Raw genomic sequence first — 23,732 nt, 5'->3', positions numbered from 1 at the left:
CATCGGCTGGCTGCGCACCATATAGCCCTTGTGTCTGATAGTATTGTTGTGGAGTGGAAGGTGAGATGACTATTCCAGAAACCCCTCCAAACAAGCCTTGAATGCAGATATGGCCGTCCGCCTTATCTCTCTCGCTTTCTATCTCTACCTGTCGATATGACCTGTCACCCGGCTTCATGTCGCTACAGCCTCAGCTTGCCCTGCGTGGTAGGTTTCTTTATCTCCCAAGATGCTTCGGTCTCGTCCCAGCAAGTCAATGCCCCGGCAGCCACAGCTGCGACACCCCTGCTAACCGCCCATCCCTCGCCTGTCGGGCTGGGGATTGAGAGATGAATGTGCTAAGCAAGTCACGGAATGATCATTGCATGTGTTACCACGAAAAAAACTTGGATACTAAAAACACGTATGGTACTGCTGTCTAAGCATCATACTGAATACACGGAGTGCAGACAGGCTCAATACCCAAGATGCTGAAAGATAGGCAGAATATAACGCTACACCTAGTACTATACCCAGCAAGATCAGAATGAAACCAGTTGAAACCCTTTGGCCTATTCTTAAAATTGCAGTATTGTGGGCCAAACCATGATATCAGTGAATGGACGGCAGAATAAGAGGCCCTCCGATACTCTCTCCCATCACTTGAATATCGCCTCGCTGTAGGCCTTGCGGTACTCCGCATCTACGCGGCTCATCGTCGTATCATCCGGCAGCACGTCGAACGTGTTCAGGTTCATACCGGCAATGTACTTCTTGTCCAGCGGCCCGCCGTGCCGGTCACGCAGGTGCTTTAGGATGGCCACCGCGTCTTCCAAGTCGTGGCCGCGGTCGGCATGGTGGATGCGGCGCAGCTTGCTCTCCAGCGCCCACTCCATGGGTACGGCCTTGACGCACAGATAGTTGCCGCGCCACAACACGATATCCTGCTCATCGGCGCGGCGGAACAGCTGCTCGCGGGCCCGCCGCGTCACGAACAGCGCCATGTCCTCGTTGATCCAGTGCCGGTGCAGCCGCAGCGCCCGCGCCACCGTCACCATCGCCCGCCGTAGGGGTCGCTTGATGTCCTCGTCGTACGCCCACTCTGGTTCCAGCAGGTAGTCAAGGTCGTCCGTGCTCGCGCGGCTCTTTAGGTACCACACCGCCACGAACCCGCCCGCTGCGATCAGTTGGATCGGCGCGAACGCTGCCAGGATGGGGTCCTTACCCATCTCCACGTCAAGCTTCTCGAGCCCTATTTGCGTGAGTCATGTTTTTCTATTGTTCTGTTTCCTATGTTTCCGTCGATGGATAGATGCAAGCAATGGAATGGGAAATGGTGCCATACGAACCTTCCTGGAAGTCCCCTGCGCTCAGGAGCCTTCTCTCGCCACCATCACCAAGCTCCATGTATATTCCTTTTTGCACTGCTTGATTTGGGATGTCTAGCCAGGCCACAGCCGTACGGCCCACCTGTGATGAAAGGGAGGACGAGGTTGTATGTATGTATGTATGTGCACCTACCTATGCTCCCTGAGGAGACCTCAGATGTACGTACAGAGGAGACCGGCCCACGCGAGAGAGTAAAGGCACATGGGACAAAACAGAGGTCGCTATTCGGCAATTAACCGAAAAATATAAATATACAAATCAAAAGCCAAAAATAACAAAAGTAAGACGCCTGGAACGGCTCAAACCCCCGGCCGGTACACGGAGAGATGCAACTGGGAGGTTTTTTAAAGTCGCCCACTTCCGCTCACGAGACTGGCTTATTTATTTTTATTTTTATTTTTTTTTTCGGCCTGTCGATCAGGTTCCTGGTGTTGTTAGAGGGTATCAAGGTAGAGGGGGGGGAAAAGCCGTGGATGCTCTAACTATTGGCTGCTCTAGAAACTTCCGGGGGCAGTGTGGTTCCTCTAGGGGGATGCCTGAGCTCAAAAGGGATGAAATGACAGGCACAGTAGCAACAGCAATAGCAACAGCACCAGCAGCCAAGTTCAAAAAGGCTTTTCCGGGCGCGTGTGTGGTTGGACAACGCAGCTTCGAGAGAGTTTCTCGGGAAACAAGGACAAACCTGAGAAGCTCTCGGGAAGCGGCGGCTTTCAGCCCTTCACGGATTAGTTGTCTTCAATTTTGCGCGCTGGGCGTTTTTGATTTGGTCGACCCCTGGAAACCACCCAGGTGCATTGACTAACTAACTAACTACTTGTTGGTTAACTAGTTAGTTGACCTGCAGTACGAAGTATGTGCATGAGCAAAAAGGCCTGTCCCCTAGCCGGCGTCCCGTCAGGCCGTTGTTGTGCCTGATTTCCCCCGCCTGTCAGAGCGAGAGAAGAACGTTCGGGCCAGCGAAGCGGCAGAGATGTGCCTCACACACTGACAGGTCCGATGTGGCGAGCAAACCCGCAGAGTCATGAGCAGCATCTCGAATGGCCGGCAGGGCGAAATAGACTTCCTGACGAGAAGGTTCTCTTTGGCGGCCCAACCGCTCCCAAGCCTGCTGGCCCACCCAACCCGCCGTCGCCTGATCGCCCACGATCCCGTTATCCCGCAGCGGAAGCAGCCGTGGCCCGTGGCGCGCACAGTTTGTTGGCGATGGGGAGGCGGGAAGCGGTGCATCCCTGGTGGTGGATTGTTGAGGTGCTGTTTGTACTTTCGGTCTGCGAACTGGAGCCGGCCGGCTGGGTAGTTAAAGGATGCGAGGGCCTTGAAATTAACCATTCTGTGTCTAGAAAAATACATGGATAAGGGAATATAGACTGATCGGAAACAAATGGAACAAATGGGAGAAATAAGAAAAAACAATGATCGACTTTTTTGTATTCCAGTAACGCCCAGATAGCTCCCTCCCTCTCAGCGTCTCTCTAGTTACCGCGAGCCACCCCTGCACCAGGCCGGTCAGCTCCTCTTGATAACTTTGTCGGGGAAGCCGAAGTCAACGCCAAACGACGGATACACATATCGCGTATACCCGTTGCGCGACACAGACTGCTTGGTGAATTTCGCAATGGTGGCCATGTCCTCATCGTCCAACTGGACCAACCGGAGATTCGCCTCGATGCGCGCCGGCGTGACGGATTTCGGCAGAACGCACGACCCACGGGCCGCTGTAAAAAAAGTGACTTGTCAGGAGCGAACTTGTAGGACAGCTGACCAGAATATTTAGGATCTCCTACCATGCCAGCTCAACAATACTGTCGCCGCCGCGACACCTTTGCGCTTCGCCACCTCGACGACGGACTCGTTGCTCATCAGCGGCCCGCCCGTGCTGCCCAGCGGGCTGTATGCGGTGACCACGATGCCGCGGGCGCGGCAGAAGTCGACGATCTCTTGCTGCGGTAGCAGTGGGTGGTTCTCGATCTGGTTGACGGCGGGCACGGTCGCGACGCGCGCCAGCAGCTCCTGCAGGTACTTCACACTGTAGTTGGACACACCGATGGCCCGCGTCTTGCCCGTGCGCGGCAGCTTCTCCATATCCCGGTAGGTGTCGACGTGTGAGCGCGGGCGGTCGAGGTCACGCGAGCCGTCCGGCAGCGTGGGGAAGAGCGGGTGGTTACCTGTGAGCGGAGCGTTAATAACGAAAATCCGGGGATGGAGCGGGCCAGATCAATCAAAAAGCAGCTGGGTATAGATAATCCATCCCGTACCGTTCCGGTTCATCGCCACGGGCCAGTGCATCAGGAACAGGTCGACATACGCCAGCCCTAGATTCTTTAGGCTGGCGTCCAGGCCCTCCTCCACCCGGCGGTGGTAGGTGTTCCAGAGCTTGGTCGTCACGAAGATCTCCTCGCGCCGCACGATGTTGTCCCGGATTGCCTGCGCGATGCCCTTGCCGACCTCCTGTTCGTTCTGGTAGCAGAGCGCCGCATCGATATGTCTGTACCCAACCTTGAGCGCGTGGTAGACGGCGGCCTCGACCTTGCCAGGTGGAGACTGCCAGGTGCCTGGGCGTGGGCGTCAGTATCCTCTTCTTCGACAGAGCAGGGAGATAAAACCAATAATCACAGCTTGAGAGCACTCACCTAGCCCCAGGGCCGGGATTTCGGCGCCGGTATTCAGCGTAAAGCGGGTGTCTGTGATTGTGATCATGGGGGATGGGTGATAATGTTCGTCAGCTAGTTAGTTAACTACAATCCGACTCTCACTGCGATGCCTGCTGCGAGATAAGAAAACGCCTCGACTGCAGCGGACGGCAGCTCTATAAGTACCGTCTGTCTTCTTTGTACTGTACTCGCGGCCCGTCGCGGTCTCCATCACTTGATCACCCCACCCACTGGTCTCACGGCAGGCACTCTTGTCGCTGCTGCAGCTCGTTAAAAGCCCAGAGATGACAAAGACGACGACGACGGATGTGCGCGTTGCTTCTCAGTCACCACATACTCTCACACACAGCACGCCCGCTGCCGCAGTCCATCCCTTTTCGCCGAAGTACGCCCGCTGAAGAATCGCAGCTGCAGCCCAAACTATCCCTCAACGGCCGGTTCGTGGCAGGGCCGCAACCCACGCAGCCCGTATTTAAATCCGAGCCGGACTAGCGAATGACTTACATATACTCCGTAGTAATCTCGTGCCCGCCGCCTAACATGCAGCCTGCCTGCCCCTCCCCTCCCGCGCTGTTGGTTTTCAGGCCTTATTCCGGATGTCACGGGCTGGGCGTGCATTTGAGTCCTGGAATGCGGGTGCTGGTGTCGGTGCTGCTCGCCATCTGCGTATCGGAAGCACTCGGCCGTCAGCACTAGGCCGTGCTTCCCGTCCTGCCAACGACTAGAGTGATGTGCGCTGCCGCATCTGCCCTGCAGGAAAAAAAAAAGGAAAGAAAAGCCGTGCGACACGAGAAAGAAATAACTAGTAATATTTTCAGACAGCTCTGAATTGCGGCTTCGCGCGACACGACACAGAACAAAGTACTTATCCTTCCGTGAGCAGCTCCAGATGCGCATGGCATCACAGGCCCATGGGTAGGATAGCCGATTTCCGAGTTAGCAATGTGTCTCTCCCTGTGAAACTTTCTCACCGCTGGTCTGGCTAGTTTTGAGATCTGAAATGTTGGGAATCCTGTCACTTTGGCTCTCCGGATGGTACGGCTTTGCCGACCGGGCTGCTTTCACTGTCACCCATATGTTTTGGCTTGAATAGAATGATCATGCAGTGGCTCTTTGAGCAGTTCTTCTACAATCAGCAGAGGGGCGGTGAGTTATCTCTTTCAGACTTAGTACCATATCTAGGGTGGATTTTCGTGGTATGGATCCTCCTTACGGAGTAGACGATTCTGAGCTGTAAACAGTGCGCTTGTCAAAGTATGAAAAAATCTGTTACTAAGTACCCAGGTTTCAATGGTATTTGGTACCAAATAAGAAGATTTGGTCTAGATCATGGAGAAGGTCGGTAAATTGCATTTGGCAAGGCTTCCCGTCCCGCTGGATGGCTTCTGTTCCATCTGTGAAACGGTTGGATTGAGATCTGTCGTTAACGGGTGAGTTGAACTTCTCTATCGCGTACACTGTCATTCTGGCGTGGAGTTTGGAACTGCAGTCCGTTCGATATGCCAGGCTATAGAATCGTCCGTTCGGTGTGTTTCATAATAGGTCTTGTTGACTCTTTCGCGGGATTCCTGGTGTTTTCTGGATGAAAATTGATCTTATATCTATTAAAGCTAAACAGCTAGTAGATGCTGTATATATGGGAGGCTTCGAATGCGTTGATGTTGATGTTAATCTTCGAGACTTGAGATCGTTTCACTTGAGGTTCTGGTCAGCTGACCCTCTTTATTTGGGATGGACATCTCGCCTGGAAGCACGCTGTGGGCACATCTCTAGAAAGAATATACCCGGGTGAAACACAGCAGAGGAAGAGAGAGGCCAAAAGAACTCGACTGTGGCCCGTGGAACGTATGATCACGCATATTTGGCGCCACTCCGGCAAGGTATCTTCCTGATCAGCAAGGGACACAGCACACGTCTAAGCAAAGGGTAGGAAGCCACTCTGTAACATGTACAACATCAAAAACAAAAATTTACGACTAAAAGAGGAAACAGATCCCGCCATAGTGCAAAGCACAGTGGAAGAGGGATACTCAGTCCCCTGCAGCACACTATCCCGGGTCCGTGAAGGGTATCCATAGGGAAACAGCCGAGGAAACTCCGCCATGGTAACTCTCAGAGACAACCTGAGAAGAAACAATTAACGCCGGAAACCTAATTTGCTCTTCTTGGAATCCCCAGATGTGAGGATTAAGAAGCAGCCGCCACATGTCGACTGGGTTTTGAGAGCACTTGGCCGCTGGATATGTATTGCCGAACTACTGATCCGTGCATTGGCATCCATCCCCGTTGCATAAAAGTCCGCTCATAGACAGGGTGATAAAAGTCAGATATAGGCGCTGAGACTGCGTACTGTAGAATGAGTACTTCCGAAATGAGCTGCACGGAGACGGGACTCCAATCCTAGTGTGTAGTAGGAGGTGCTAATGAGTTGTGATACGCTTGGAAGCGAAGCTAGGCAATGGCGGAGTAAAACGAGTTAATCAAACGACTGCGAGAAGGCAGAAAACTGGAGTATTCAGTGTGAAACCGTGCGTGGTTATCCTCTTGCGATCGGCACCAGAAATTCTTGCCCCGAAGAGATCTGGTTGCAAGCGCGGAAAAAAACATGGACTGTCGGAGAATCGAACTCCGGACCACCCCCAAGCTTTGACTGGCGAAACTCCAGTGAAGATGCTAAGGGGGTATTATACCACTAAACCAACAGCCCTGGAAGCTTGTATCTGGGGGCCGGTTTGGATGTAATGAGTCTATACTTATTGGGAGACGAAAAAGTTTAATGCAAATCGATACTGAGGAATGTGACGGCAGGGAGTATGAATACTGGCTAGAACTTCGTCCTGTGGCTTACGGTTGAGTATAACAATAGAACGCGAGATAGGACGGCTCGTCAGCGGTAGATTCTATACAGTATGGTACAATATGATACGCACATGCGAAGAATTCGGCTCAAAAGACAACCCGCAGGGCTGCAAATTCAAGGGAGAGCGGAGAGCAAAGGTGTTGACCCGAGGATGAGAGACAAGCCGAAGAAATACACATGTACAGGGCAAGAGGGTAATCAGTCTATGTAAAACGGCTCAAGAAGATAAAGAGGGGGCTTTGAACCCGTCTATGGAGTATAGGCTGCATGAAGAGCTTCTTGTTTGAATCAAGGTATGTATGTAGGTTTTTTTTCCCAGATGGCGCCCACCCATCTCCCAAACGCTGAACGCCAGTGCTATGCTCAAAAAAGACAAATAAAAGAGCCTTCGGGCTACGTCGGCTGCCTCGATGAAGAATATCTGATTATCGGGAGGGGGGTTGTAGCGAGGCGAGTAGAAATTATTCGTAGGCCTCCAGGTTAAATAGGAAAGGGGGCCATTCGCTCTCTTGTCGCAGTGCAGGTCGATCATCGGTCCTTGTAGACTTTCGGCTTCCATCCATCCTGCAGCTCTTTGTCCATTTTCGCGTTGCGTTCCGCCTCTCGCACCTCCATTTCGATCCGCTCGCGCGCGCGCAGGATCTTGCTCTGCAGGTAGAAACTGCCGCCTTTTTGCGGGTCGTTCAAGTCGAACAGCTTCTTGAATCTCTCCACGGTGACTTCCAGGCTGGCCTCGCCGCCTTTGGGAGGCTTGACGTTGAGGATCTTGCACGCCTCGTCGAGAGTGAGGCCGGACGAGGCGTAGGTGTTTGATACCGATGCGCCGTTTTTCTGTGCGTGGGCGGCGTACTTTGAAGACGCCGACGCCTGTTTGTAAGCCTCTGCGAATGCGCGACCGAGAACTCGAGTTCCCGTGAGAACAATTTGCGTTACAATTCGGTGCGCCTAGAAAAAGAATTTGTTAACGACAAAAGCTTGTTCCACATATGGGGTCGGGAGGAAAGAGGCAGATATCTTACCATCTTAGTAAACTAAAGACGGGAACTATTTCAAGCAGTTTTGCCAGTGTCCGCCGTCCCCAAAATCGCACGCAGCAGCAGCAGCAGCAAGAATGGTTTCCGCAATCAACGGCAGGTCGTGTTGAGGCAAAAACGACGATCGGAATTCGACTTTTTCCGATAAAAAAAAACTCGGCGCGCTGAGTCAGCATAGCCGCGCTAAAACAGCACCAGGCTTGGCGGCGATGATATCACATGCCGCGGTAGGTTTCTGGCACGTGACAGCCGCCTTTGGCTGGCCGACCGCCAGCATGACAGCCGCCAGCGTGCACGCAATCGTGTCATACGGGCTGGTCGCGAGGATTCTGGGGTCTGTCATCTCTGTTTGCTCTGTGTGTGATATGTCTGCATAAGGATGCGCACACCTGAGCGCTGGTTACTGCTTAACTCTCGGTTGTATGGCCGCTCTTGGTACTTCCTACAAGCCCTCCTCCCCTGCCCTTCCCAATCGCGACACACCTCTGTCCTAGATAGATGAGCCCTAACAGCATTAGCAGAAACACCGTGGATAGATTCCATGTCCCCGAGCTCTTTTCCCCAGCATGATGGCGCTCTGCCATCGTCGATCCCGAGCGACCCGACGCCGCCCACGGTCGCGGCATTCTCGCCGACGAACATATCTGGCTCGTCATTGACATCAAAACACCGATCTACCATCATCGTTCACAGAAAATCACCCCTCTTAGTCGCTACTCCTCCGGCTGTTACTCGCGCTTTGGCCTACTCTCATCCGTTTTTGCTGCCTTTGAATCGCCTACTCGGATTGATATCATGGACAAGCGGAGACCCATGGGAAAGCTTTCTTCTTGTGGCCGTCTTTTGGGCAGCTACCCTTTACGGGGATGCCATAATACTGTGGGCTGGTCCAGTTCTTGTAGTGATAGGCCTGATACTTGGCATGTATTCTCGGCGGTACTCGCCTCTCTCCTCGACCGGGCTGACCGGGGAGAAACACCGGCCTCGGAAGGGAGGCGTGGACGCTGCTTCCCGGAATCATAAGACATTGGATGAGATTGTGGAGTCCTTAAGGGAATTAACGATGAGATGTAACATCATGTTGGAGCCTCTGATTGAATGGACCGACTTTCTCTCCACCCAACGGACAGCTACTTCAGCTACAACTCGACCTGCTCTCACAGCTCTCCTGACCCGTATAATCCTCATCACGCCGCTATGGATCATCCTTTCGCTCCCACCTTTCTATGTCATTACCACCCGCCGAGTTGTGATATCAGCCGGCACTATTATCCTAACCTGGCACTCAAAGCCAGCAAGGATATTTCGAGTCATCCTCTGGCGCTCCCTGACGATCCGGCGCGTATGCTCCATAATTACAGGGCTTCAATTTTCCGAGAAACGGAATAATGAGGGCGAGCAGGCTCCAATTTCAGCGCCCCTTTCCCTATTTTCCATCCGCCCATTTCGATCTAAGCGCGCTCAGCAGTCGACCGAGATATATACCAAGAGAAGACGGGCTGACTCACCGGGCGTGCGATTTACTTTTGTCTTGTATGAAAACCAACGGCGATGGCTCGGCATTGGTTGGACAACATCGCTCTTTGCCTATGAGCGTGCGGCTTGGACTGATGAGCATTTGAACTCGGCGCCGTCCAAGGACGACTTTGAGCTCCCTGAAACCCAGGCGGGAACGTCAAGATGGCGTTGGGTTGAGGGCAGTGAGTGGCACGTGGAAACGTTTGACTCCAATGGCAAGGCACCTGCCAGAGAGGGAAAAGAAGATATCGATGCTGGTGGCTGGATATATTATGACAGTAAAGTGAGTGGTCTCGATATTTGGCTTTACGCAAATACCCTCCTGCTCTTCTAAAATTCTAACTAAATTTTAGTGGAATGACGGTCGTCGTGGCCAAGACAGCTGGAATCGATACACTAGACGTCGCAAGTGGTGCCGCGATGCTGAACTTGTTGAGACCACACCAAGCACCACGAATACTCCGAAGGAGGAAACGGATCCCGCCTCGTGCACAACTACCGGCCGGAAGCCAGACGAGGAGAGGAGCAAACCAGGCTCCAATAATGAGAACAAAGGAGTAAAGCCGCGGAAGCGCGGCTGGTTTGGCAGCACAAGTAGTAGCATGGCCAAACCACCAGCACCGTCGGCGGACGGAGCTTCGTCCAGTCCGCCCGATCACACAGCCAGCGCACTACTGTCGTCATCTCCAGAGGAAGGCAGCAGCCAGGCAGCCCAACGCCACAAGAAAACGCCGAGCGTCAGCAGCAGCGCGCGGAGCGTGCCCATGGGCGCCTCTTTAAGTGCAAGAAGCGGCAACAGCGGCGGCGGCGGCGGGCGAGGAGGACGGCGGACCAGCCGGACACGCGGCAGCGTGACGGACGAGGACCGGGAGAGCCTGGCGCGAAGCGTGCGCGAGAAGGAGATGGAAGAGCAGGAAAACGTCGTTGATCAGTGGGACACAAGGCCCGGAGGAGCGGCAGAGCGGGTGGAGCGGGCTTGGGGGTTGGGAGATGAGGCGCACATGGGGTTGAGTTAGCCACGTATACATACATACATACCCAACTACAACATTTCGCCTGCCGACCGTGCGCAGTTTGTATGATATGATATGTGCTCCTTTTCGAGGCGACGCTGTTCTGGGTTCCGGCTGCGGTGCTGAAATGAGGTCTTGAGGGTTTGTTTTCTTTTTTTTTTTTATTTATTCTTTTTATCTTTTTTGATGAGGCGTTTTTTGGTCTCCGTTTGATTGTTTTGCGCAGCTTCATCCTGCGATGGATTTTTTTTTTCATGTTCTTATTGTTATAAGGGATTTGGCATATCTACTGCATTACTGGGTAATGGGTTATTAGATACGCCTTTGGAGCCCCAGCGGGCAACAAAATATGGTCATGGGAAAGTGAAAGTGAATCTCTCTGTGAGATGGAAGGATTCCTTATGTTGCATATCTACAGCTGCATTATTCTTCAACTTGAGTATTTTGATTACTGCAACGAAGAACCTCGCAGACACACCCTCCAGTGTGTCAAGGCGACAGACGTGGTGGGGGGGGTTACCTTATTTCTTCGCTGCAGATCCTACCGCCGTGGTAGCAACCAGAAGGGAGGGGAAGGGGAGGGGGGGGAAGGAAGGGCGGGAGAGCGCAGCAGGGTTGTTTTATCATTTGTTGATTTGTTCCGTGACAGATCTGACTCGGAGAATGACGGGTGGGGGGAGGAGGTGTCAAGCCACCGCTTTTTTTTTTTTTTTTTTTTTTTTTTGGTTCTTTTTTGTTCCAGAAAAGACACAGCAGATGAAAGGAGAGAGAAAAAAAAGAGAAAGGGGAGGGGGGAGGAAGAATTTGGTGTGAAGAAGCAAGAAAAAGTAAGAAGAATTGTTATTTAATTGCCCACCACCACCGGTAGAGTAATAACGCCGTTCAATTAAGATTGTCTCATGTTCCAGGCAGGGGGACAGGGCAACGATGAGGATTTGGTATCCTCTCCGTTCCCGGGCCAGGGAGGGGGGCGGCCACCGTGGTATCTGGAGCTGCAAGTCAGTATGGAATAATGCGCTGCTTCTCCGAGGGCCGGGCCCTGAGCTGCTGCTGCAGCTCGTTTGCTTGCAGCCAGATTAGGAGTTGGTTGATATGCAAGGCCGCTATCACCTCCCCCTCACTAGGCTCATCTCCGGTTACTCTCCGACCGGGACAGGGATTGGGGGGGGGGGGGGGGGGGGGGGGGGGGGGGGGGGGGGGGTGATGTCGTTGATGGACGATGGTGATGATGATGATGATGATGAAGTTGTTGCTGAAGCGCAGGTTGGTTCAGTTATTATTATTGGCTAATTGGCTTTTCGGCACAACCGACGCTGCTGGTGCTGTTTTCTTAGCGAGGCAGACCGCTGGGGCCAGAATAAGGTGCTACAAGGATGGTTTGTTGTCGTTGGGCGCGTGCGTGTGAAGAAGCCGAACGGGAGCATAATCTTGTGCTGCTGTTGTTTTGGTTATAAGTGCGCCTCGCGTGAAGATCAAAATCACCATGGAGCTCGGGTGCCAGAGACGCTGGAGCAAACGGCCACATGGTGATATGGCTGGAGGGTGTTGGCTATAGGAGCGGGAGTGAGTGCTTGCGTGTATACTCTTCTGTGCGTATAGTTAACTGTGTGCCGTGCGGGGGGCCGCCGGACAGTCTCAGAAAAGGTGTTCCAGAAGGGATCTACGGTGGTATGGATGGATGTATAAAAATCATAAACAACAGAAAACGGGGCAGGGCCGCAACGGGTGTTTGCGCCGTGGTTCCAGAACAACACAACCTTCTCGAAGCGGTTATGCCGCTCCTCTATAACTGAAATCTGAGCACCGTCGCTCGAGGCGATGCGGCGAGGGGTGGACGGCATGAGACAAATCGTCTACAGCGCATGGATTGGGAGGGCGGCAGGTGTCTCAATAATTTGCTGGACATGCTCCCCGCGGCAGGGCAACCACCGCTCTTGGGAGGGCTTGTTCGGGCGGGGGATGAGCGGTTTCCCAGGTTCAAATCTGGGAAGAAGCGCTGGGAGCCAGGGCCGGGCAGGGCCTGCACGAGGCGTGAGTTTCTTCAAGAAGGTGAATCAACATTATTATTTGGGGGGAGCGGCTATCTCTCTCTCTCTCTCTCTCTCTCTCTCTTTTTATTTTGATTTTTATTTTTTTTTCAGTGAAATTAGGACAACGAGCGAAGAGAGGAAATCCCTGGTGTGCTGGAGAAGGGGACACGTATGGATCGAAATACCCGACGGGCGCGCAGAGAGGGTGTTCGCCGAGCATGGGTTCTGGCGGCCAGGCGGGCGTGGAATGTCCCTTTTGGGAGAGTATAGGGATATCAGGCCAGCGGCTCGAGGTCCTATTATTAAGTAGTCGTAGTCGTAGTGGGCAGCCGGGGGGATATACCAGCCAGCACTCGCAGCGCAACGCAGTGCAGCACAGTACAGTGCTACGACAGCGCTGCGTGAAATTTGCTCAACCGTTCAGGCTCCGCTTTCCCACGGGACAACAGCAGGCCAGCAGGGCCAGGGGGCCAGGATGTGGGTGGGTGTCAGGATTCTGGAGCAGCGATACGGAGTAGAAATAATAATAATATGGATTATTATTATGGATGGTCTTCGTTCGCGCACCGACGAGGCGTGACGGGGGGGGGGAGGGCAGGCCGTTCAGCGCGCGCTGGGCCAGATCTGGCGGCCGGCGGACCCTGACTGGGGGGCGGGCGAGCAGCGCGATCGACGGTAGGATGGAGCAGAGTAACTCAGCTCATCACGATAACATGCATGCCCAACCGGCGTGGAGCTCCCCTGTTGCGCAACGGCAGGCCTGGCGGTCGGTGGCATTGAGCTTGATATGTCTGGCGTCGCAGCACGGCCTCTCTCTCTGTCAGTCTCTCTCTCTCTCTCTCTGGCTGGCTGGCTCTCGCCCTCTGTGCGTGCTGGTCTCGGGCGGCGGCGCCTCCGAGCCAGGCAAATCCAGCCTGAGCCGCGAGCCGAGCGTGGTTGGACGCGACGGTTGCATCACCGCCGCCCGGCACGCACTCCACGGAGGGCAGCGCCATGTCGCGTCGCAGAGCAGCGGACAGAAACGCAAATCAAAAAAGTGATGGCTGCGTTCGTCGAGATCGTCCCGAGCCTCCGCTGTTTCACGCCCGCAGCCCAGAACTTTTTTTCTTTCCTGGAGCGGGCGAGAACGCGGCTGTCAGCTGTGGTATATTATTATTGTTCGCTGACTATGCCACGTCGAGCAGGCCAATTTCGGTCCGGCGGGTTGAGCGAGGCAGGATGTGCCCGCCTAACTAGACTATTGGCGCCGATGGCCGCGCCGGCGGATGGCCAGCGCCATGGTTCGGCGTCGATGGCAGCGCAGCCCAGCGCAGCACATGGCAAACACGCGAGCAGAGTCCGGGTCGGTGAGCGCGGTGTAGATACTCTTCCGTGCGCCGTATACTCCGTATACTCCGTAATATTCCTTCTTTGCTCCGTGCTTGGTGCATGTCTGCAATCACAATCACAATAATAATAATATGCGCCCAGCAATGCCGCCCGAGCACCAGCGCGGCGGGCGGTCGGTCTTGGGCGCGCCAGGGAAGCCCGGCGCGCAGCTACAGCGGATCCCTGGCCAGCGGCGGAAGCTTGTGCGCGAAGTGGGCGCCGGGCCCCATGTAACAGCGATGCGACGATGGATGGCCCCAATTTTATTATTATTTTGCTTCGGTGATGCGCTGGACTCTGGCTCTGGCTCTGTTATGATTTTTGACTGGGACGTGTTCGTCGTCAACAACGCCGTCGGAGGTAACGCGCTGTGCCCGCCTAGCCACTCCTGCTGAAACACGCCCGGCTGCAGGGCCTGCAGCAAGCATCGCGAGCTACTCCGTATGCTCTGTGATGCCATGCGCTGGGCGTGTGGCGGGCCTCGCAATGCCGCTCGCCTCGCTTCTGTGCGCGAGTGTGTTTCATCTGAGCCCCGGGGGGGAGAGAGCCGCTGCTCCCTGCGTGGCTCCCCCTCCCCCGTCGTCCGCGCTGCAGGCCCAACACCCTCCCTACACGCGCTGCCGCCGCCGCCTCCCCTCCGCCCGGCCTGCCCACTACTAGTTACTCCCCCACGCCGGACGGGAGCTGATGGTGATGGTGATGGTAACCATTCTTACCTCTTCCCATCGGTACTGGCGTAATACGCCGTGTGTTTCCGTACGCGTTTCGGTATTCCAGGCCCGCTTTGGCGGAACGAGGCTGGCCCAGCGCGCGGTCGCGCTAGCCCCGATGCGGCCTAGCCAGGGACGCGCGCGCCGGCCGCCGTGCCCCGGCCTGCAGCCAATCGCGCGCTGCTCATGTAAGCCGCCTGAAACACCAATGCGTCCCGTTTGGGAAGGCAGCCTGAAGAGCCGCGGGCGGGGGGGGGGGGAGCGAAGAAGCGGCGCGCGGCTTATCGACGGCCGCAGTCTATAGTCATGTAGGGCACGGTGGTCGTGGGCGCGGCGCGGTCATGGCTAGCAGTGGCGGCCAGCAGGAGCCGCCGTCGTCGTCGTAGGGCAGGGTCTAGGAAGAGCAGGATTCTCTAGGTGGCTCAGATGCGCGCCGCCGATCGGAAACTATTCGTTAGAGTTTCGGGCAAGGGTATCAGCCAAGCCGCCGCCGAACCTTCAGCGCGAGCCAAGCCCACAGCCGCTGATGCCAACCGACAGCTGCGAGTAGAAAAAGTAGTGTGAGTGAGCAGAGAGTGGGCAGGGGAGAGCTGTGCGGTGCGTGTGCCCTCTCCCACAGCATCAGGTTGGCCGCCATGCTTGCTTTTTGCCTGGCTCGCCGGTCGCCGACGCCCAGCACAGTATGGAGTATCCGTAGTGTGGACATACAATACCCGCCTCTTCCTCGAGCACCAGCCGCCCCTCCCATCGCGAGCCTGGCCTGGCTCGTCCTCGCCTGCTCTCTCTCTTCTCTCTCTCTCTTCTCTCTCCCTCTCTCTCGCTCTGTTCTGCAATTTCAACGGCGGTAAATTACGCCCGCCCGGTGGTTCGAAACATACGTCGGCGATACCGTCCCAAAACACGCTTGGCGGCCTCGCCCGCCCAAATCGGGCAAACGCCAACCCAACCCAGCTTCGTCCCAACTCGCGCTCGCGTCTTCGCTGCCTCGCTTCTTCTGCTTCTTCATCTTCATCTTCTTCTTCTTCACCTCTGTCTCCTCCTCGTCTTCATCCTCCCTCCTCGCCCGCCTAGCTGTCACACACACACCCCCCGTCCCGTCCTGCGATCTCGAGATCCTGAGCCCACTTCCACATGGGTTCGTATTGGTGGTGACTGCACACAACCCCTGCTGCTGGCGCTCTGACCCGTTCAAATTTACTCAGCCCATCATATCGATTAGTTATTTCCTCGCCCTCAGCCTGCCATTATTCTTCTTAATTCTTTCCTCTCCCCTTCCTTTCTGCCTCCGAACTTCCAATACTGCCGGATCGTGTGCGACCGGTCTTATTTTTACCCACCCCCCCCCCCCTTTTTTTTTTTTTTACTACTGTCGCCGCTGCCGGCTCCCTTCCCCTTCCTACTCTCCCGCCTCTCCCGGCGCTGGTTGCGCATTACGTTCATTACCTTGACCCTATCACTGCTGTGATTCTCCATTCGTACGGTTAGCGTTTAACTACGTTGCCGTCGTGCAAGCCAGTCTATCAACCTCTCCTCTCCCCCCGTCGTTGTCCGCGGCTGCCATTCGCTTGGTACGACTTCGATACGATCCAATCGCCTTATTTCTGCCCCCATTTCGTTCAATTCTCTCGTCCTGCTGGACACTTCCCCATAGTCGAGACTTTTGCTTGTGGATCCAGGCACCAATCACGAAGTCCAGGTCTTCTTCCGCCATCTTTTATGCGATACTAACTACCTTTCGGTATGTTGTCTTGGCTCGTCTAGATATTCAGTTTTGGTGCATGAAAAACTGATCCGCATCGGCTTATCCAGTCGCCTCTGAGAGTCTTCATCTTTTTGTATCGTTCTTTTCATTCAGGTTGTAGTCCACATACATCAACCCTGGTATCAGCCCGCTGAACAAGAAAATAATCGTGGAAATTCGGGAAGGAATGTTTTGGAGTATCTAGGAGCTGCCGTCAACGATCTAAATAAAATCTGCACACTCTCACCATGAACCGGTTTCGTCACAAAAAGAAACCCAGGGACGATGGAGACTCCGAGGTGCACGTCCTGCCCTCCTTTAGTGCAAAGTCCTTTAGACGCGGGAAGAAAAATCAAATCGAGTCCAAGTCGGAAATCGATCTGTCCACCGCCCTCCCGTCGGCCGACGACTTCAGAACGAGTCTTTTGATGCCCAACTTGTCTGCGCGCTTTAGCATGCTCCGAGAGCAGGATGACCCCACGACGAAAATCGGCAAGGCAAACGACGATAGCGTCCTCTTTCCGAGACGCGCCTCGAGGCTCAACTTGTTCGCGCATAACCCGTTGACCGACATTGCCGAAGTTTCCTCCATCAGCCCGTCCGCAAGGCCGTCTCTCAGCATTGCTCGCACCTCCTACACCTCCGCTGAAGGAATGCACTCGGATGAAGATGCATTCGGCGTCCTCAACCGACGCAGACCTGTCGAGGGTAATAACTTGTTTGGAGGACGTCAAAAAGTTTATAAGATCCCTGTCAAAGGCCTATCCCCGAACGACTCGACGCGCAATTCGGAGGAAGGAGAGCACTCTCGGATCGGAGGAAGAGCAATTTATGAGAGCGACATGCCCTTTTCGACTTTTCAAAGAACCGGAGCGGAGCAATCGCGCCGCAACGATGAAGAGGAGGAGAGTGACCTACACAAAGAAGCCAAGGAAATCGAAGAACAAATTCTTGCCAGATTGCCTGGCGATTCAGGACCCCCGTCAGTGCATGTTGCCGATTCCCAACCGCGTTCCCCAGCACTGTCCTCAGGATCTTCCACTCCTATCAAGCCAAATTTTACGGGACTGGAGAGACACCAGACCAAAACGCGACGTTTATATGGACAGGGACTTGATCTTCACAATCAGCAGGCCTCTGCTCTCAACAGAATTGAAAGCCTTCGCAGACCTCAGGGAGACGCCTCGCAGCTGGTCCGTTCGCTCTCCAAAAGCACCACGAATCTGAACGAAAAATATCAAAAATATTCGCCAATCCATCTGCCGTCGGATTTCATCCTCAATAGCCCACCGCTGTCCGCGTCCTCCGTCTCTGGGAATGAGCTGAGTAGGAAAACGAGCCTTGCGAACAGCTCTGCTTCCATTCAAAGCTGTGCGTACGTGGCTCCCCTAAGCCCGCCTCTTAGTGAAAACGGAGAGATATCGCCCCTTGCCGCTGCACTCCAGCCTGAGGACCGAGGCAAAGCCACAGCCACTGGTTTATTCAATAAGCCTTGCAGCAAATACGACGAAAACCAATTCCAACAGCGCCAGGTCCAAATGTATGAAGGCCGAAACACACCGCCTCTTCAACGTCCTTCTCCCTCTCCTGGGTTTCCTGAACCCGAGAAAATGGGACGGCCTCGAGGTCTCTCGACAACCAGCTATCTTTCCCGAGCCGAGTCGTCGACATCCGCATTCAGCGGATCTGGTGGGCGCTCTACCCCAAGCCTCCGCAAGCCATCGCCTCCCCGAGCTGCACACGGTACCTTTTTGGCAAATCTTGGCGAAAGCGAACCCGAGAGTGATGTTGATGGAATGACGGCTAAAAAATCTGTTTCTGGTCCAGCTGCTGCGGTGGCAGACAATAATCCTGCGGTATTAGCTAGTAATACGGAAGCCAGCGACTCATATCTCTATGCCCAATCGAGCAAATTGGCATACTCAGCCCACACTGACCTAAAAACCATTAATGAAAATGATAATTCCGGGTCGACGCTCGCTCCTATAAGTGAAAAAGCGAAGGACTCGCCTACACTTGGGCCCTCTGAATCTGGTGGCTTGAGTGGGCTGATCCGAACGCATTTGCGCCATGATAGCGATATGTCATCGATCCTTCCGCCGCCGTCACCAACACTACCTCCTACCTATTTTGACAACAGTCGCGTTCCGAATCCTTCGCTGAATGCGACTCGAGCCTCGAACCATTCAGCCAGCATACATAGCAACCCATGGGAGCTGGATGAGTGGAGCAAGCCTTCCTTGATATCGGATAGATCGAATCCTTCACCTCCGCGTCCAGTGCCCCCGGTAGATCAATCGCAGCAAAATGGCTTCTCAGGCATGTCGTTGCGCGCCAAACAGATGCTCGATCAGGCCGCGGCCCTGAGTGGCAAAGGCCACCCTGCAGAATCCAATGGCAGAGACGCGATGGACCGGATCTCGCCCTCAGCGCCAAATGCTTCCTGGCAGGAGGAGCTTCAGAAAAGCCATCGCCGGACCGGCAGCTCGGAAACCCAAGTTGAGAGAGAGGAGCTGGCACATGAGTTGGCTGAACGGCGGAGGAAGGTTCAAGAGAAGCTGAGAAGTATTGCTGACATTGAAGCCAGTCGATCTAGCAGTCCCGCTCCTGGGTCATTGCGCGAGACCACGCCTTCAAAGCCCGGGAATGCCTTTGCTATGCTGAAAACCAAAGCTAGCAGGACCAATATCGGGGGTGTGCCAGACATGCCACATGCCAGGCAGATCAAAGCCCTAGGCATGGAGAGTCCGTCGCATAATGCATCGACGCCAAACCTTACTTCAAGCAACGATTATTGGCGAGAGGAGGAGGAGAGAATGCTCCGTGATTTCGGCAAGCTTCCCCGAACGGCATCGGCTCACATTGGCCCTCCACGACATGGCCCGCCGCGTCCGCCACCAGCCCTGCCTCCATCCCGCGGCAGCAACGATGAAAATCGGGAGATATTTCGCGATGGTCCCTCCCATGCATCCTGGCGACACCACCCCGGTGTGAGAGACAGATCTACCTCAGATGCGTCAAAGAGATCAAAAAGTCGGCCGAGACATCGGGATGATATAGACCCTTTTGGTAGACCCATGGAAAGTCCACAGTACAAGCCGTCTGTTGAAGAACACAAACCCTATCGGGGACCACCCTCTGGGTCTTCGTCTTCCCGCCCTTCTATCGAACATGAGCGCCATTCGTCGGAAAGATCAGGTTCGGCCATGGCTGGTCGACTTCGGAGCAACAGTCGGCCAATACCTCCCAACTTTCCGGAGAATCGCATTCCACACCCAGTGCAAACTAATCAAATCCTGGGTATCGGATCTTCTCCTCGACCTTCACCTATAACGCCCTATTCAGCGAATGCCACGCCGCCGCTGGTGGATACTTCTCCAGCAAGCTCAACTCTGCCTACACCGACTGGATTTGGCGGGTCAGGACCAAGCCAGAGCATGCAATGGCACCAGAGCTTGGGCATACACAAGAGATTCGTCGACAAATCTCAGATTTCAGAACCCAAATTCGTGTCCACCACTTCCAACGTTCCCACCGTCGGCCTTCCCCCCGGCGCGAGCTTAAGCAATGGAAGCCCCACTCCGCCAGTGCCGCCCATGAACCCAAGACGGCGCCGGCCCACGGCCACCCAGACTATCCTCGGAGCATTCAAGGTATCTGACAAGGGCGAGCTGGCTCCGATGCCGCCGTCTAGCAAACCGTCGGACGAACAGAGTGCTTTTTCGGATGAGGATAAGCCCCTGCGAGCTCGCCAGCGGCTGCGCAAGATCTCGAGTGAAGGTGGAAATATCAACGCCAAGGCCCGGCAGCAGGCGATTCTTGCGGGCTCTATTGCTATGCCGCCGACGCCGGCTACGCCCCCCGTTCCGATGGAAGGTGGCATGTTCTAGTATCGTTTCAACTGAGCCGGGTATATGTTCCTGCTGGTATAGGAGCCTCACTTCTATCTCCAAGTTTTCTTCCCGGGACTTACTTCATTTATTTATTTATTTTTCTTCTTCTTCATTTTCATGTATCAATTTTTTACCATAAATTATTACCAACAAATCCGTTTGTTCATTCTTTATTGCCTCCAAATTTTTATTTTCAACCGGAGATGATTTTCCTATGTTATAATACCCTTGACAAACCTCTTGTCTAATACGCCCTAAACTTCTTGAACAAATTAATGATCTGCAGTGTTACAAAATATTGGTTCTAAAACGGAATAGAGCGGCCTTGTCGTGTTTTTTTGCCTCTTCTCTTTTGTTTTATGTCAGCAGCCATGCTGGTGTTATTGCCTCCTAGATACCAAGTCACTCGCTCGGGCTCTTCGTTTCCTTGGTTAGACGGTCTATTATTAACTCTGTGGCTGAAGCATAGTTCACGTTGTGTGGGCATGCCAGCCGTTGTGTAAGTTAATTCAAGAGAATACATATACATACTATAAGGAAGGTTCACTCATCATGGCGTAGGAGAGAAGTCCTAGCAAGTGCTGCCCGCTGGGGCTTCTCATCCTTTCCACTGACTTGTTGCTCTTGTTTGCCGCCTGAAAAAGAAGGGCATTTGAGTGAGACAGAGCAACGCCTGCCTAGTATCAGACAAAGCCCAGGCATGCCTGTGCTGCTCTTCCAGCTCAGCAAAACCCTGCAGCTGGCTTCTTCTAATCTTTTGCCTGTCGGTCTCCATGGTCCTGTAGGTGGCATTCACTGACCGTAACGCTGTCGTCTGGTGATGACACAATCTGTCCGGTTTGGGTGTAAGGTTTTTGGTCTGCACGGTCATGTTTTGGCTTTCTTGCTGTCTTCCGGTGGAATGTTGGCAGTCTCTGATACTGAGCCATGAACCCTACCACTGCTAGCTGCCACCCGCAAGACCAACTTCTCGTATCCCCAAGGTCGGCGATGAAATCTCCCTCACTGTCTATATATTCCGTTGATCTTTCGTACAGCACACTCCTAACCGCCGTTGCTTCCCTATCTCTGCTGCCATTCAGACTCTTCTTATTCTTTTTGCAGTCTTTCTTTCCTCATAGTCTTTTCTTCTCAACCACACGTTCTTGCCTCCATACGAATGAGAGATATGAGCAGAGCGGACAAAAATTCAAGCAACAGCACCGGCACCCCCAGCAGTGATAACGAACAAAAGAACAACGACAAACCATCAGCTAACGTCCCCGAGGATTTAACGACGATTACCAAGAGCAAGGCTCGCAGGCTCAAGCGAAGGGCGGCGATCCAACAGTTGAACATGGGCGACGACGAACCCCCCAAGAGAGGTGGAGAACGCGATATCGAATTAATGAGACACGTAAAGAAGTCCTGGTTCCGATCCAACGGCTATGGGTCAAGCAGCACAGGACCATTTACCATCCCCCGTGGGTATCCTGGCTCTGTTTCTGCTGATCCGAGTGCAAATATTCCTGAGGGTCATCACCCGGACAACCCTCCTCGGGCATCCGACGAGACGGGGGGCAAAACAAAGCGGACTAGGAAGAAGAAGGGGAAGGGGAAGGGAAAGGAAGGGACGGGCATGCAGCAGGAAATAAACCATGGGATCTTCCGCCTTGAGCAAAGGAATGCCTTAATAGAGGGGTATTCGTTTCTTAGGGACGACAAGTCGCCGGGCCCGTTTTCGGACAGCAACAAACGCAGTGCTTCCGCACCACCCAGAATTATAGGCTTTGATATCCTTAAGGATGGATCTGAGGAGACACCTGAGAAAATGCCTGCAGGGATGTCTGAGGAGTCTGGAGAGGTGTGTAAGGACATGCCCAAGGAGGTACCCAAGGAGGTTCCAGAGAACATGCCTGAGAAGCCATGTGACAAGATGGCTGGGGGGACGGCTAAGGGAACATCTGAGGGGACGGCTAAGGGGACATCTGAGGAGACGTCTAAGGGGATATCTGAGGAGGTGTGTAAGTTGCCCGAGGAGGTGCCAGAGAGAATGCCTGAGGAGATACGTGAACACTGCGAGCAAACAACATTCGAAAGCCACGGAATTGTCTTTGGGCACTGTTCGCCCGTACTAAGGAATGCAGTACCCTTGCTAGAGGGTTCTCTCTTACCTGAACTTTTGTCCTCGCTAGCCGTGCCCACGAGAGATATTGGCCGACATGCTCCCTTCGCCCAAGTTGTGCCAGAGCAATCGGTCATCTATCCACCGCCACACTTTGCTCCGGCTCTTCCTCAGCAGAATTACCAATATTCTCACTTGCATGGACACCAGAATGGATATTATTATCCGTATTACCAGGGTCCATACCTCAGTTCCTGGCATGCTCCTTATCACTCACTATCAAGGGATCCATCCTAGGATGTAGGGTCCCATCACGGCCCCGAGTCAGCAACATCGCACATGTTTTGGGAATTAGGCAGACCAACTTTGTACCATTGAACACTGATTTCCAGCGATGACATTGCGTGTACGTACCCAGACTATATAGGTCCATGATATCTTGCAATCTTGTACAGAATTGAGTTTAAGAAAGTCCCACGATCCGGTATATCTCTCTTGAATGATTGCCGGCTGGGCTGCCAGAACTGGATACGAGGCGGCAAAAGATGCCCAGCTGAAAGTGACACATACTCTATACAGATCTGGTGGTCCCTAGGTTTAAGTGTATATAGAGCTCTTCTACGTAGCAACCGGTCTTTAAGTCACATCAAACTGGGAGCCGCGGGCTGAATTCAAGCAGCCTATTCATCTCCTTGGTCTCTCTCCAAAGCTCACATCTGCATTCCAGAGCCATGGCCGAAGCACAACCACCGACCGATCCCCACACATACAATGGTGGCTGCCACTGTGGTGCCGTTCGCTACCAAGTGGTCCTCGATCGGGCCAACCTCCAGGGGGGGCGCTGCAACTGCACGATTTGCCACAAGAAGGGCAGTCTGATCTTCCAGGCGTCCGAGTCGACCGTGACCCTCCTGAAGCCGGCGTCGTTTACGTCTCCTGAGCTGGGCGACTACACGTTCGGCTCGGGGAGCGCGCACCACTACTTCTGCAAGACGTGCGGCGTGTCGATGTTCGCAAAGAGCTCGTACGTGCTGGACGGCAAGGCGGCGGATTTCCTGACGGTCAACGGACTCACGATCGACCAGAGCGTGGGCGACGAGGGAGAGACGGAGGAGGAGGGCAAGCTGGATCTGAGCGGCGTGAAGGTTCGCTATTGGAACGGGCTGATGAACGACTGGAAGGGCGGGCTGCGCGATGAGCCGTTTCCTGGAGGCTGTTTGTGAGCGGCGAGATCATTGCAGAGGCGTCTGGGGAGCACCTGGGGGGTGTTGGCGTGCAGGAGTGTAGTTATCGCAGAGAGGCTTGTCGTTGTGGTGCATATAACTACATGCATATGTATAACTATCGTGATGGTGATGCTCAAGAACGGCTTCATCCCACCCCGCCCCCTCCCATCCTCCAACCCTCCGCCTCCACCCCGCGCACCCCAGGCCTGAATCCAC

The 23,732-nt window shown here is 54.2% G+C and overlaps 7 protein-coding genes and 1 non-coding gene across 8 annotated transcripts; 4 read left to right on the top strand and 4 right to left on the bottom strand.

Moving 5' to 3' along the window:
- Window positions 1-638: 638 nt before the first annotated feature.
- LOZ57_001365 (uncharacterized protein) lies at window positions 639-1,208 on the bottom strand (the record flags this gene model as incomplete). Its single annotated transcript, XM_049250455.1, has 1 exon — window positions 639-1,208. The coding sequence occupies one exon, from the start codon at window positions 1,206-1,208 to the stop codon at window positions 639-641; it is 570 nt and encodes a 189-aa protein (XP_049110815.1).
- A 1,666-nt stretch (window positions 1,209-2,874) lies between these two features.
- Window positions 2,875-4,065, bottom strand: GAR1_1 (H/ACA snoRNP pseudouridylase subunit; the record flags this gene model as incomplete). The annotated part of the gene is made up of 4 exons (XM_049250454.1): window positions 2,875-3,083; window positions 3,153-3,533; window positions 3,624-3,920; window positions 3,999-4,065. The coding sequence occupies 4 exons, from the start codon at window positions 4,063-4,065 to the stop codon at window positions 2,875-2,877; spliced, it is 954 nt and encodes a 317-aa protein (XP_049110814.1).
- A 2,560-nt stretch (window positions 4,066-6,625) lies between these two features.
- On the bottom strand, window positions 6,626-6,726 carry LOZ57_001363. The gene has a single exon. It is a non-coding gene; the product is annotated as a tRNA-Ala (tRNA).
- Window positions 6,727-7,407: 681 nt separating this feature from the next.
- PAM16 (mitochondrial import inner membrane translocase subunit TIM16) lies at window positions 7,408-7,901 on the bottom strand (the record flags this gene model as incomplete). Its single annotated transcript, XM_049250453.1, has 2 exons — window positions 7,408-7,824; window positions 7,899-7,901. The coding sequence occupies 2 exons, from the start codon at window positions 7,899-7,901 to the stop codon at window positions 7,408-7,410; spliced, it is 420 nt and encodes a 139-aa protein (XP_049110813.1).
- Window positions 7,902-8,454: 553 nt separating this feature from the next.
- On the top strand, window positions 8,455-10,447 carry LOZ57_001361 (uncharacterized protein; the record flags this gene model as incomplete). Its single annotated transcript, XM_049250452.1, has 2 exons — window positions 8,455-9,714; window positions 9,785-10,447. 2 exons carry the CDS (start codon window positions 8,455-8,457, stop codon window positions 10,445-10,447), a joined length of 1,923 nt encoding a protein of 640 aa, XP_049110812.1.
- Window positions 10,448-16,541: 6,094 nt separating this feature from the next.
- LOZ57_001360 (uncharacterized protein) lies at window positions 16,542-20,183 on the top strand (the record flags this gene model as incomplete). Its single annotated transcript, XM_049250451.1, has 1 exon — window positions 16,542-20,183. One exon carries the CDS (start codon window positions 16,542-16,544, stop codon window positions 20,181-20,183), a length of 3,642 nt encoding a protein of 1,213 aa, XP_049110811.1.
- Window positions 20,184-21,345: 1,162 nt separating this feature from the next.
- LOZ57_001359 (uncharacterized protein) lies at window positions 21,346-22,587 on the top strand (the record flags this gene model as incomplete). Its single annotated transcript, XM_049250450.1, has 1 exon — window positions 21,346-22,587. One exon carries the CDS (start codon window positions 21,346-21,348, stop codon window positions 22,585-22,587), a length of 1,242 nt encoding a protein of 413 aa, XP_049110810.1.
- Window positions 22,588-23,021: 434 nt separating this feature from the next.
- Window positions 23,022-23,513, top strand: LOZ57_001358 (uncharacterized protein; the record flags this gene model as incomplete). Its single annotated transcript, XM_049250449.1, has 1 exon — window positions 23,022-23,513. One exon carries the CDS (start codon window positions 23,022-23,024, stop codon window positions 23,511-23,513), a length of 492 nt encoding a protein of 163 aa, XP_049110809.1.
- Between the last annotated feature and the right edge of the window lie 219 nt (window positions 23,514-23,732).

Source organism: Ophidiomyces ophidiicola, assembly GCF_022830035.1.
Source record: "Ophidiomyces ophidiicola strain CBS 122913 chromosome Unknown scaffold_3, whole genome shotgun sequence".
NCBI lineage: Eukaryota > Fungi > Ascomycota > Eurotiomycetes > Onygenales > Onygenaceae > Ophidiomyces > Ophidiomyces ophidiicola.
This window is presented reverse-complemented; position numbering and strand designations above follow the sequence as displayed.